General features: G+C 35.8%; 1 protein-coding gene across 2 annotated transcripts in view; it reads left to right on the forward strand.

The window, feature by feature from the left end:
• LOC140057325 (uncharacterized) overlaps positions 1-13,616 on the forward strand; it is a 45,142-nt gene that overhangs the window by 27,338 nt on the left and 4,188 nt on the right. Inside the window, exon 1 of one of the 2 annotated variants that reach the window (XM_072102938.1) lies at positions 4,694-4,971. The exons of the other annotated variant lie outside the window; for it this stretch is intronic. Within the exon in view, the coding sequence (XP_071959039.1) occupies positions 4,881-4,971 (91 nt within the window). The 5' untranslated portion in view covers positions 4,694-4,880. Of the gene's footprint in view, positions 1-4,693; positions 4,972-13,616 lie in introns of those variants that run through there. 2 annotated transcript variants of the gene reach the window in all.

The raw sequence follows: 13,616 nt of genomic DNA on the forward strand, positions 1-13,616 counted from the left end.
TGAGGTCATTTTAATCAGATTTAGGGTAGCCATTTTTTCCATTTTTTATAATGCATAAATAAAATACTGCGTGCAAAAAAACGATGCGCGATGACTGTTTCAATCCATATTTTTCAATTTAAAAAATAAAAGTTCAACGAAAATTTAGAAAAATAGAGTTGGAGGTCCAAAATATATAAGTCCCTATCATGGTTGTGACTGAGCTAAGAAATGTTTGAAAAATAGAGATGTTAGGTCCCGGAAAATGCACTTCTTGTTCTTCGAAATATGACCAGCTTTATTGTTGGGGCTGAGCTAAGAAAATGTTTAAAACTAGAGCTGCAGGTCTTCAAAAAATTGCATTTTATACTTCGGAAACGTCAGGCCTAGAGGCTTAAAAAGCGCAAGCGTAGACCTTTTTCAGTCGGGGAAATAAGTTTATTCCTCCCAAGTGTATGCGTGCGTACCATCTGGACTTCCGAGTGGTGAGAAATTCATGACATAGGCCTACAGGATATTGAAAATGTAATAACTTAGCTATAATAAGATGTTGGCTAAGCGAAAATAGCATGTTTTTTTGTTTAGTACGGAATGGATGAAAAATTTATTTTAGGTGCCCCACGGTACAGAAGGTTACTTGTAAATTAAAAAATTGGTGAACATACGAACAATTAACATAATTCGTTTTTGCTGTAGTGTAGCGTACGTCGACGCAGTACACGACGTAACCGTCGGTAAACTTCGCCTGGAAAATAACTACAGTACACATTTTGGTCCCTGGATGGAACATGATATCACGCGTCTCGACCCAACGTTGAACGATTCGTACAAAAGTGAACGCGAACGCTTTTTACTGTATATTATATTCCCCGACAAAAAGTACCCGTGTTCCCTTCGGTAACCGTCGGTATACTTCGCCTGGAAAATAACCACATTACACATTTTAGTCCCTGGATGAAACTTGATATCACGCGTCTCGACCCAACGTTGAACGATTCGTACAAAGGGATACCGCCAGACAAGTGCGTACCTAGCTAATGTTTAGTAGTAAGTTAGATTGCATAAAAGTGCATATTAGCCCTCTGACGTACTCTCACGGTCAATTGAACGTCGTGGTTTTCTAGGCGCTGAAGCTATAGGCCTATGAAGTGAACGCGAACGTTTTTTACTGTATATTATATTCCCCGACAAAAAGTACCCGTGTTCCCCGACGGGGGGGCTAGGCTCCCCGACGAGGGGGCTAGAGCCCCCGTAGCCCCCCCGCTGGCGCCACCACTGGTTCCCACTAGAACGCAACGCAGCGACGTATCGACACAAAATGATGTATTGCGTAATCACAATTAAGTGGGAACCGACGACGCGCAACAGTGCTGCAGAAATCGCAGGTTTGGTTTCACGTAGGCGGGGGAAAACACAATTATTGGAAGGGCATTTTCTTACGTTGCGTAGGTTACGTTACGTTGCGTCGCAGACAGTGGAACCGTAATTACGTAGCCATAACATCGGCAGGGTTCGAGGCTCACTCACTCCATGGTTCTGGTGGTAGAACGAGTCTTCTCGGATAAGGACTATAAACCGTAGGTCCAGTGTACACATCTAGTTCGTGTGCACTTTAAAGAACCTGGTACATCTTTCGAGACGAGTAGGGGGTTACCCCGGTGTATTAGTACATCACAGCCACTGATCACCAACTGGGCCCTCTGGGAGACCAGTCTTTGACTGAAGAGGTTACCCAGTATAAATATAAATTTCAATTTCAATAGATATGAATACGCTAAGAAATTAAAATGTTAATGAATATGTTAAGATATGAATGTTATGAAAATTCATTATGAAATGAATATATATTAGTAATAAAAGAATAATAATAAAATCTGGACTGACCTTGATATACTCAATTGGAAAAACCATATCTAAAAATAAATGGAATTGTTTCCTGAACATCATTACCTGATAGGCCTACTGAAATGTGTTGAATAGAAACACACATCAGATCCAAGAACTAACAAAGAAGGTAAGTAAGTTTACATGTCTGTATCTGTACAAAACATGTATATACTTCTAATTGAAGAAGTAAAGTAAAGAATCGGTCTTTAGGCCTAATCATGGAGTCATGCTTTAATTTAAACCATCCTTTATTTATATAGTTAGCCTTCTTTAAAGCTTCCTTAAATACCACTGTAGGCCTGTAGCAGGTATGCTGTAGGGCTAGGCCTACTGCACCTATGTAGATCAATATAATGGGTTTTTTTTCAACATCATGTATTCATTAGTAAAACAACTTATGAATAAGTTTTGTCTGACATTTTAAATTCTATATTATTTTTAAAAATGCTTTCTTTTTTTATATATAAGAATCTTTACAATATTTCACAATGGTGAAGATTATTGGTGACTTTAAACCACACTGTGTTTTTTGTGGATCAGATATCCTTGTAACATGTCATGTGGAAGGAATAAAGGACAAGCATGTTGTAAGCTGGCTTAAAGATGGAGAAGAGATTATCCGAGGTGAAGAAATGTTGGTAGATGATTACACCAGTAAGCGAATGTTTCCTACAGTCGATACAGATGGAAAATACAGCCTAAAAATAATAAATGCAGAAATTACTGATGGAGGAACATATTCAATCAGAGTTTACGAAAAAGGCCTTTCCAGAAGTCCAAAACAGATTGCACAAGCAGACATTGTGAGTGTTGAGTGCAAAAAGTCTGATGAACAACTGAAATGCAGAATTGTGGATAAAGCGTTACACCGACCCAGAAGCGTACAGAGGCCCGAGGCCCCTGATTTAGGAACCCGAAGTGGCCCTCCATCTCTGGAACCCTCTGGAATTTATAGCCTTTTTAGATATATTTTAATGCATGTTTTCCCCCTCTGGACATGGCTAAGAGGCCTCATAAGCTCTAAGGCCCCTGTTAGCCAGTGAGCGCTCATAGTCATTACGCCACCACTGCACGGATGTCAAGTTTGCAAGTTTTGCACATGTTCACTAGGGCATCTCGACAAATCATAGTATTAGTATAAAAGAAAAAATGATTATATGACCATAAGAGAATGATTTAAATATGCCATTTGGTTAGCAATACTCCAGTGTTGGTTGTTATTTTCCTATGTATTAAATTGTATTGATTGGCATTCTTTCACACGTTCCTTCGGATACTGTTCTTCGGTATAATAATAATAAATGTAATATGTACCGTAAATCTATAGTAACCCACACTCTATTTTCAGTTGCATAATTTTAGATTAGTACCCTTCCCCCCCCCCTTTCTAATAGTAACCCCCACCCTTTTCTAATAGTAACCGCCCCCCTTTCTAATAGTTACCTCCCTCCCCCACCTTTCTAATAGTACCCCCTCCCCTTTCTAATAGTAACCCCCTCCCCCTTTCTAATAGTAACCCATCCTAAAAAAACAATCAAAGAATAGTAACCCAGAGTGTAATACTCTTATCTGGAACCATAAACATAGGCCTAATTCTGGATAGTGAGCTAATACTATACTTCCAGACTGAGACAACAAAACCAGGGAAGAATTTATTAAATAATTTTACTCCTTCTTTGCTATCAATGTTATATTATACAGATATTGCCTGCTTAGAGGTAAATAAGATTTGACATCCGTCTCGGGCGATGATATTTTGTTCGAGGGAATATATTTCCCTCAGCGCGCGCTTCGGGCAATATATTCCTTACAAAATATCATTCCCTCGGGGATATCAAATCTTATATTTTACCTTTAAGCAGGCAATATCTGTATAATGTTACATGTACAATTTTCCTATTATATTTTTTTTTATTAGTATTTTTTGTAGAATTTCGTCTGTTTGTAACAACTGTGTTTGTCAAAATCCTGAATTATATTGTCCATGAATTAGTTAACACTGCTGCCAATCTATAGATTAGATCAACTTTTAGGCTTTTCTTTTTGTTATTTTAATGTGTGTTTTTATATTTATATCTATATTTGCATCCTGTAATTGGTGTATACACTGTTGGATGTAAAATAATGAATACAAATAATATAATGTCTATATTTACACCACAGTCAGTAAATCACATATTACTGCGTGCGTCTATTTGCTTTTGACGAAGATTTTTTTTAAAGAGAATTATTAAAATTACATCAAGATTTAATATTGTTGTTTTCCGATTTTCATCCAACTCAGCCAATGAATATTATTCACAAATCAAGGAACCTTGAAAAACAGGATAATTCCATTTTATAATAGGGGTCAATATAACCCGATTTTATCCGTATATTAACAACTAATTGTACGCGTTTGTTGTTTTTTTAAATTACTTTATTACTTATTTATCATTTGACTAATTCTATTTAATGTGGATAATACCATTGTGGTTTATCCCAATGTCGCAAGGAACTTGTCTCTTCTGTCATTTTAGATTCATTGTCACCAACAACAAAGTGTGAAGTAGCCAGCAATGAAAAGATGTCCTTAAAATAGGACGGAGATTTGATAATTATTTACATTCAGATTTCAGTTAAGGGTCCTTGTTGAAAAGCTTTTAGTTTAAAACGTACTTTAGAGTTTAGACCCCTTTATACTTTTATCGATTTGTTTATCTTTAAGGCCACTGTGTAGTAGCTTACGACCGTCGTACCGCACCGCGTTGTTCAGTGGAACGGTCTGCGACGCGGAAACGTTTTTGCGCAGTCGCAGAAGAATTTATTGAATTCGATCCTACCGAACATCCTCAGGCGTTGAATAGTCAGTACTCATTATTATAGCCCAACTGGAATACATATCTGTGTACTAACTAACCGTAGTTGTTGTCTTCGTGTTGTAGGATAATACTCACACACACCCGCCTTTGTTTACGTGCAAAGAACGGACGGATCTCTGGATATTTTACTGACTTTACGGATAATATAAAACCATGCGGTTGTCCAAAATGGATATTAAATTATCGTTATTCATTGTAATATTATTATCAGCATTGGTTCAAAGCACAACAGAGATAGATAATCGTGAGTATAATTTTATGTCAATATTTATTGTTGTATATGTACATCATTCATAATAATTTCAGTGAACAAATACGTTTAAAATAATTAAACCATGAATTAAATTGTATTAGCAAATTATAGGGTCGACAAGCTGATGTAGGCCTACATGAAATCATTATTGACAAGCTAACATATATTATTACGTAATACTAAAGAGAGAACATTAATTATGAGCTTTGTTTACGACATACAATAGCTATGTATACTGTTGTGTGAATAACTCACTTCATTCTCATTCAGAATCAGATTTAGTTATTCTAATATTTTACAAGAAAAACACGTAACATAACAAAGTAGGCATTCACATAAATGTAATATTAACGTTTTTGATTTCTGCTAATGGCTTTTGTCTAAATGTCCTGACGAAGCTATGGTTTGTATGTTAAGTGTATTTGTAAGATTGTACGATTGTTATTGTGTCTTATGGACATGATTTACTCGGAACAAAAGACAATTCTTCTGATTGAATAATTTATTTCGAACCATCAACTCTGTATATTTATTACTTGTATATTAACCCTGCACATCCGTACATGATAAATACAGAATGATATTTATTAAATACAGATATTAAATGCACTCCGATAAATTTTTTACTTTAAAAAATAAGCTAATCTTTGATTCCAGTGTATTAGCTATATATACATTCTTTACCTCAACATGCTTCTACATTTCCGTTTATACCTTTATAAACAACATGTATTATTGAAAGTATTGTTGTATTTCTAAAAGTGTATGGTTGAATAAACATTATAAACGTTGTTTATTTCAAAAAGTGAACTCATTGTACCCTCATGCACGTTGTAACAAATCACCCAAATAAATGAGGTTAAACTCCTACTTGTCTTCGTGAGTCACCAATTCGATGAAGTATGTCAAAAACTAACAACCCGAGAGTTATATCACCACTCAGTTTATTAATTGCAACAATAAATTCTGCTAAAGATAAAAGTCATCTTCATTTAACGTTGATTCAACATACTGTAATTGAATACAAGGAGTGTAACCATACAACAGTAATAATACTGTATTATTTTTTACTGTATTACTACTGTACCTAATATTTGTCATAATTACTGCAAAATTAATAGTGCAGTTACAGTATACTGTAGTCCTCTTGTCAATTGGCTCTGCCGCAGTTATTTCGTTCACTTACTGTAGGCTGACCCTTGTCTCCCAAATTCATTTGTTTTTAAATTTTAATAATATAATATTTAACATACAAAAAATGTGTTCATTGTCCACCTTTTCGAGAGTGTTTTAATCAAGAATATAAATTTAATTAGTAAATTTAGTTAGTAGTTTTTCGATAATTTAAGTGTGTACTGTTATTTAGATTTTCCATTCTGTAGGCCAGTATAAATTCACTACAGTATGAATTATGCAATGAATTAATATTATTTAAAACCAGTGTATGTTTATCCCTGGAGGATGGTGGTTCATTACGCTTCGTGTATTACTGTTTATCATTTTACAATTTGTGGTAAGCCAGTTGTAATCGTTTCGAATTCGATTCGTAAAAAGCAAGCCATCTCCGCCATATTCTTTACTGCAATTCCATAACACATGACTGCCTGCTTTGTTGTCGAAGCTCGTGTTTCAAAATTGTTTGATAGACCAAGCTGGCAGCCAGGATCAAGGTCAATTTGAAACAGCAATTTAATCAACCAATAATCGGCCATTTTCTATCATGTTAAATATTATAGTATGTTTATGGAGATACCTCCATGGTATGTTTTAATATTGTTTAAAGGCCTCTGTTCTGTTTGTATAAGTATGGCGCGCCAAGCTGTCATTTATTCGGAAATAAAGATATCTTAGTTTTAGGATACTGGCTACAGTATTATGTTGCTATTGCTGTTAATAGATACTGGCTGGTACTTATTTTAGGCGGCGGTCTTCAACTGGATTGTAGCCCTATTTATTTGATATTGTAGGTTAATGGCTTCCGAATAGGAACGTAAATTTGACAAACAACACGTGTTTATAAAATACATAACGAATAATATAATGTTTATGATTGAAATAAACTGGACTATAAAATGTAATAAATATGTTTAGGAAATCCTTGCCTATAAAAATGTAGTAACGACAAAGGAAATGACCACCATAATACACACCATCACAAAACTATGGCGCGCCATACAAAACGGTAGATGGCGTGCAGTAGTTCACCCGGTTTCCAGTGCTGTATCTCCACAAAGTATCATAGGAATATTTGGTAATACATCATCACATGGGGTGCCTGTATCATGTAAGGTGAGGTAAATGGTTAGGTGAAACGTAACACATGTGATGTTGTATTACAGTACCAAATATTCCTATGATACTTTGATACTTCAGAAATAGACAGAGTACCGAGAATCGGCTGAGTAGTTTATAGAGATGTATACACTCTAGGCGGATAATAGAGACATTACGATTGATATGCTCGTAGTTCGTGAGCATCCATCTACATAATGACGTAATGGGGTTCACTATAGTCACTTTTGTACACGGTTTATGTTAATGATCAATCCAACATTCATGACTCATATAAATCGATTTGATTCCAGGTAGAATATAGTTTGTAGATTAGATTTTGTACAGTACAGGTGAGATATCTACTCTTTAGGAATATTGCCAAATTTCATTCATTCGTTCATTCCTTCGATCAATATATGGACGATCTTCATGTATAGAAAATCAAGATTTTTTTTTTAAATATCAATTTATCGTCGATGATACATTCTCGGTATTTATTTTTAATGTTTAACAGCACACTGATTTGTGTATAATATATACGGTATATATTTATTATATCAGGCAAAGTATATCATATATTATATTTCCCTATGGTGGAATAACATATAATTACAGAACCTCCTGTTCAAAGGACAACCCCCCCCCCCCCCCCCCAATGACATCGTGTAATGCACGACAAATATTCGTTGTGTGTGATCGTATTAGATATTACGTTTTGTTCGGTTCAATCGGGAAATTGTAAATCAACATTTTCCTACACAGGAAATAGAATTTTTTTAAACGATAGTGTTGGCGATTTTATGTTGATAAGGTCCAGGCAAATGATGTCTTTTGTCTACAACATCCGGTGATTTTAACATGTGGAGCAGCAAACGTCATATGGGAAAAACACTATTGTGAAACCCTGGCTGTAGGGGGTCTTTTTCAGTTTGGCCAAACAAAACTGTAAACTTCAATATTAAAAGAAGAAAAAATAATGCACATGGGCTAATGTCTCTGAATCTGATTAATGAAACTGACAATTACTTGCTTAGGAATTGCTTGACGTTGATTTTGCTTCAATTCAATGTGTACCAGGCATATTACAATGGAAAACACCAATACCAAATCTCCATCTGGCATTGTGATCCCATTGTGATGTAATAAGCAAATTACCTAATTCAGCAACATGTATGTGCATCCAAATGTACTGCCTGTATCATGGAAGCTTAAGTTATTCGTTTAGGGTAGGCGGCACATGATGATATCATCGAATATGCCTATGATAACTGGGCAAAATGAGATATACGTATACCGAGAATTGAGTACATTCCATCCAGTATAATCTTGCTATTATTTTTCCTCAATTGTTGGCACGAATTGCATCATTGATCGTATCGGACATCCATCTACAGTACACTGTACTGTACTATACGGTACCACACGCCTTACCACTTGGCGTGTGTTGACTGTGTTTGTCGGCATTTCCGGATGTCCCGGAGCGTGGATGGCATTTCTTCTGCATGTTATGATAAATTTATCAATCGGCAGGTGACGTGGTGAAGATGTTTTTACAAACCTGCCCTTCTTAACCCCATTCCAGTGACATACTGACACTACTTAACAATGTTATTTCTTTCTTTACCACAACATATAAATACTTTAGATTTAAAAGAATGTGAATCACCCTCTTCCAACTCAACATAAATACACTTTTTTGAAAACTAGACATTTTCCACGTATAGGCCTACAGTAGGCCTACCGTATATTTTTAATAAAATCAGATTTTTTTATTTTAATAAGCTTGGTTCCAACTAGGACGCAACGCAAGGACGTAACGCAACGCAAAGTGATTTGACAAATCACAAGCAATGGATTATTCGAAAAGTCGCGTGTGATTGGTCAACTCGCTTGCGTTTTATATGTCTAATGCTTGGTTCCCATTTGAGACGCAACACAAGGACGTAACGCAACGTAAGTTAGTTGACCAATCACAAGCGATGAATTATTCGAACGGTCGCTTGTCATTGGTTTGCGTTTGCGTTGCGTTGAAGTCATTGCGTTACGTCCTAGTGGAAACCAAGCTTAAATACGCCATTGCGTTGCGTCTGTACTGTTAAAAAGCTCACCACCACAGTCGACACGACATTACGTTCAGCTTTAACATTAAATTAAAGAGAAGAGAGATAATGTATTTGTTTATTCGGAAAGAACGCATCTTAATTTATTAGAACAATCTCAATCCATCAAGATTATTTGTTTTGAATGTCAGAAAATAAGAGATAGATTGATGGACCATGTAGACGTCATCTGACAAAGCTCTCTGACGTGATTAAGATCGAATTAAGTCAGCTGGCATTAATGAATGTTTTAACATTTCTGTTGACACGTTAAAGACACTAACTCAATGTTAACAATGTTTTATTGGTATAACAACATAATTTGATGTAACATTTATTAGGCCAAAACAAACTAGCTCTCTGACGGAAGGCTACATCGTTTGCAGGCTATCTGGAGGTTGTGGGAGTTCAGGTGGTCTCATCCGAAAATTCGAATTTGTTCGCAACGTGTTCTTGATGTTCTACGTGGAGTGTACTGTATGGTTGGTTGCACGAACAAAACATTTATAGAGAGTGACTAGATGATGGACGGAAGGCTACTTCGTCTGCTGCAGGCTATCTAGAGGCTGTGTGTGCGTTCAGGTCTCATCCGAATTTGATGTCCCACGCACAGGTATTGGGTGAACAAAACATAATCTCAGATCTCAGACGCAAAGCTACTTCCCTAGCACCGAATAGTCAAATTATCATCATCATCATATCATTTAAATCCAATCTGCACACAGTACTGTTTTGATCTTTATTCAGAGCTCGTATACAAGAATGCTTCTTTTCATTTCTGTGATTTATATATTTATATATTTTGTTTGCTTTTGTCTGTTTTGTTTTGGCGTCCCTGACACAAGCATTTGCTTTATTGGTGACGCCACCATTTTGGAAATGTTATTTGATTTTGAGTGCTTTTGATTTTGTTCTTGATTTATTTAAAGGCAGTTAGGCTAATATTTATTATGGATACGCGCGCGCACGTCGTACCATGATTACGGGGCGCCGTTTGGGACATTACTCATTACTGTAGCAATGTCCCGAACGGCGCCCCGTACATGATATCATTTGTAGAGTTTGTTTTGATTCAGTGTGCTGATTCTCAATATGTTAATATGTATCATGTATGATTCATTCTACTGTCAGTGGTCGTGAGCAATCGTGCAATATAATTTCATTTTAAAACAGCGAACTGTAGTAATTCCCTATGTTCTCGTATATTTTTATACTGTGCTGTATCTGTGGTTGGTGTAAGGATAGATGACTGATTATGAAAAATGTACCAAGAACACAAGAAAATAACACAATTGATTTTCCTCGTAGCGTAGTATCTTAGGACAAACGTATTGTTGTCCTAAGTCTGTAGTTTTCGAGGCTTTTTGGTGTTTGTCGGAGTTTACATGCTCAAGTAGTATGAAACGCCGTATGTGCCAAAATTATTATCTTTATACTAATATTAAGCCGAAAACTCTGGAACCCAGACTAACTAAAAAAAGTCAATGGTGCATACAGTATTCGAAAGTGGGAGGTCGTTTTTAATGAGCCTGCCTGTCTTTTGGCAGACATAATTAGGCCTATTCAGATTGCTACAGTATTCTTTCTTTTCTCTATGGTTTGTCGACATAGTTCCTATTATACTCAATGGGTACAATATTCTTGCCCCATTCTTGCTGTGGAAATTCGGAAGTATGAGATCGTTTTTAATGAACCTGCCTGTCTTTTGGCAGACATTAATTAATCTGATTGTATCTATTTATCCTTAATTCTTTTCTCTATGGTTTGTCGACATGTTTTGTTTGTACCGTCGTGATAACAATACTGCGTCCGTCAACTTGAGACGACGACGTCAGTTCTTTTGTTGTGTAGGCCTGTTATTCGTTGATTAACACATCGATTAGAGACCCCAAGGTGAGTGATAGGTGTGACAAACCACAATACAAGCGTGGGAGCGAGTGTTTGTCACAGGCCGAAAATGTAGATCGGAACCAGGTTTTGACCAATTGACGTGGAATGTTAACACATTACATATTGTGTAAAGGCCACTTTACACAGACGAGCGGTAACATTGAGCAGAAAACCGTGTACAGGTAGCTTGTCCCACGTAGAATCTGCTATAGCTATTCATCAGCAGAAACCGCCCATCCACTCACCGTAAGCCCTATTATTAATTATCGTTACCGCTCGTCTGTGTAAATTGGCCTTAATGCTTGAATGTCCTCTGTTGGACCATTTTACCATTAAGCTCAAAGCTTTTTATTGTATCATTTATCAATTAAGAGAAAACGGTAGCCTTTGGACTGTTTTTTTTTTGAATCATATAAGGGGACCGGGAATGTAAGCTCAATACCCCAAGGTATCCAGTCACCATACAACCATAGATCTTAGTACAGAGGATGTACGGATATCCAGTATATTATACTGTAATACTATTAATACAACCATCAAAATATTCTCCATACGACAATGTACTATACTGTAACTAGAAATAGTCTCCATCGGCAATTATGTACTCTAAATTCAAATGCAACTTGAGAGTAGCTTGACCTTTGACCTGTCTCATCATCGAATCTTTTGAGAATTATGATGCCTTATGTTTTTAATCTTCGATTGCCATTTCAAGTGAGAGCGGAAGACAGTGTCTGATTAGTTTGAGCATAAACCGGATTTTGTTTTCTGACTGACTTTTAAAATCAGTATTCAATATGGGTATTGCTAAACACCGCAAACCCCGCAAACCTCCAAAAAAACATAGCAAACCCCACCGAACCAACATAAAAGTGATTGAATCATGTAGTGTACAACCCACTGGGTATATCCATGTAAACAAAATATTACATTTCTAACTGTTAACTACTTATTTTTGGGGTAAAACATCATTTTTTGGTCAAAAATTATTGCTAATTTTTAACCAAAAAATGATGTTTTATCCCGGTTTATCCCCAAAAAAGTAGTTAACAGTAGAAATTTAATAATTTATATACCCAGTGGGTCGTACACTACATTATTCAATCACTTTTATGTTGGTTTGGTGGGGTTTGCTATGGTTTTTTGGAGGTTTGCGGGGTTTAGCAATCATTTTTGACCAAAAAATGATGTTTTACCCCAAAAATAAGTTGTTAACAGTAGAAATTTAACTTTTTTGTTTACATTGATAAACCCAGTGGGTTGTATACTACATGATTCAATCACTTTTATGTTGGTTCGGTGGGGTTTGCTATGTTTTTTTGGAGGTTTGCGGGGGTTTGCGGAGTTTGCGGTGTTTAGCAATACCCTTCAATATTCCTTCCCAATAATTAACTAAAACTGTTTTTGACAAAAAAAATATTATGTGCCCAAATATGGTAGTGATATGCTTAAATATGGTAGTGATATGACATCATGATGTCCATATATGGGCACATCATATTTTGTTTGTCACATAGTTTGTCAGAGCTTTATGGGTGATTAGTTTATTTTAGGTGGCTTTAATAAATAAAATTTGTAAAAACATGAGTTAATACAGAATTGTAAAATAATGTTGAATGCGTGTGTACGTGTACAAGGAACATGACGTAATAAGATGTATCGTGGTTAATAGGAGCAGGTGTTGTAGTCAAGTAGTATACGTTTACAATATTCCTAAAATATGGGCACATCACATTTTTTTGTCACATAAAGTTTTATAGTGTAAATATAGCTGTATTGTTATGTGCAGTATAATACTGCAGTTGTGCAGTTACGAAATGGGATAGACGTTTACAGTATTACACATTAAATAGCAACAATTCTAGCAGCCCACTGTTTCAGAATTCTACCGTACGTACCGTAGGCCCAAATGAACTTAATTACAGACCGTAAAGGAATCAGTGGTTTGTCCTAAGGCACATTCAGATAACAATCGTAATCTGGCCAAATGTTTGTGTTATTCGAAATTGAGAACAGTTAATTTCTTGTAATGTCTCGGCGCATGGGGTGCATGATACTTCAACCCAGTTTGCTACTTAAATGGGCTCATGGCTTTTCTGTTCTGTAGCTGAGTTGAGTATGGCGCGCCAATGTCATTTATTTAAGCAATAGAGATATCTTAGTTTTTAATAGAGATATCTTAGTTTTAAATAGAGATATCTTAGTTTTAAATAGAGATATCTTAGTTTTAAATAGAGATATCTTAGTTTTAAATAGAGATATCTTAGTTTTAAATAGAGATATCTTAGTTTTAAATAGAGATATCTATATCTTAGTTTTAAATAGAGATATCTATATCTTAGTTTTTAATACTAATATCTTAGTTTCAAATAG

Source organism: Antedon mediterranea, chromosome 8 (assembly GCF_964355755.1).
Source record: "Antedon mediterranea chromosome 8, ecAntMedi1.1, whole genome shotgun sequence".
Taxonomy (NCBI): domain Eukaryota; kingdom Metazoa; phylum Echinodermata; class Crinoidea; order Comatulida; family Antedonidae; genus Antedon; species Antedon mediterranea.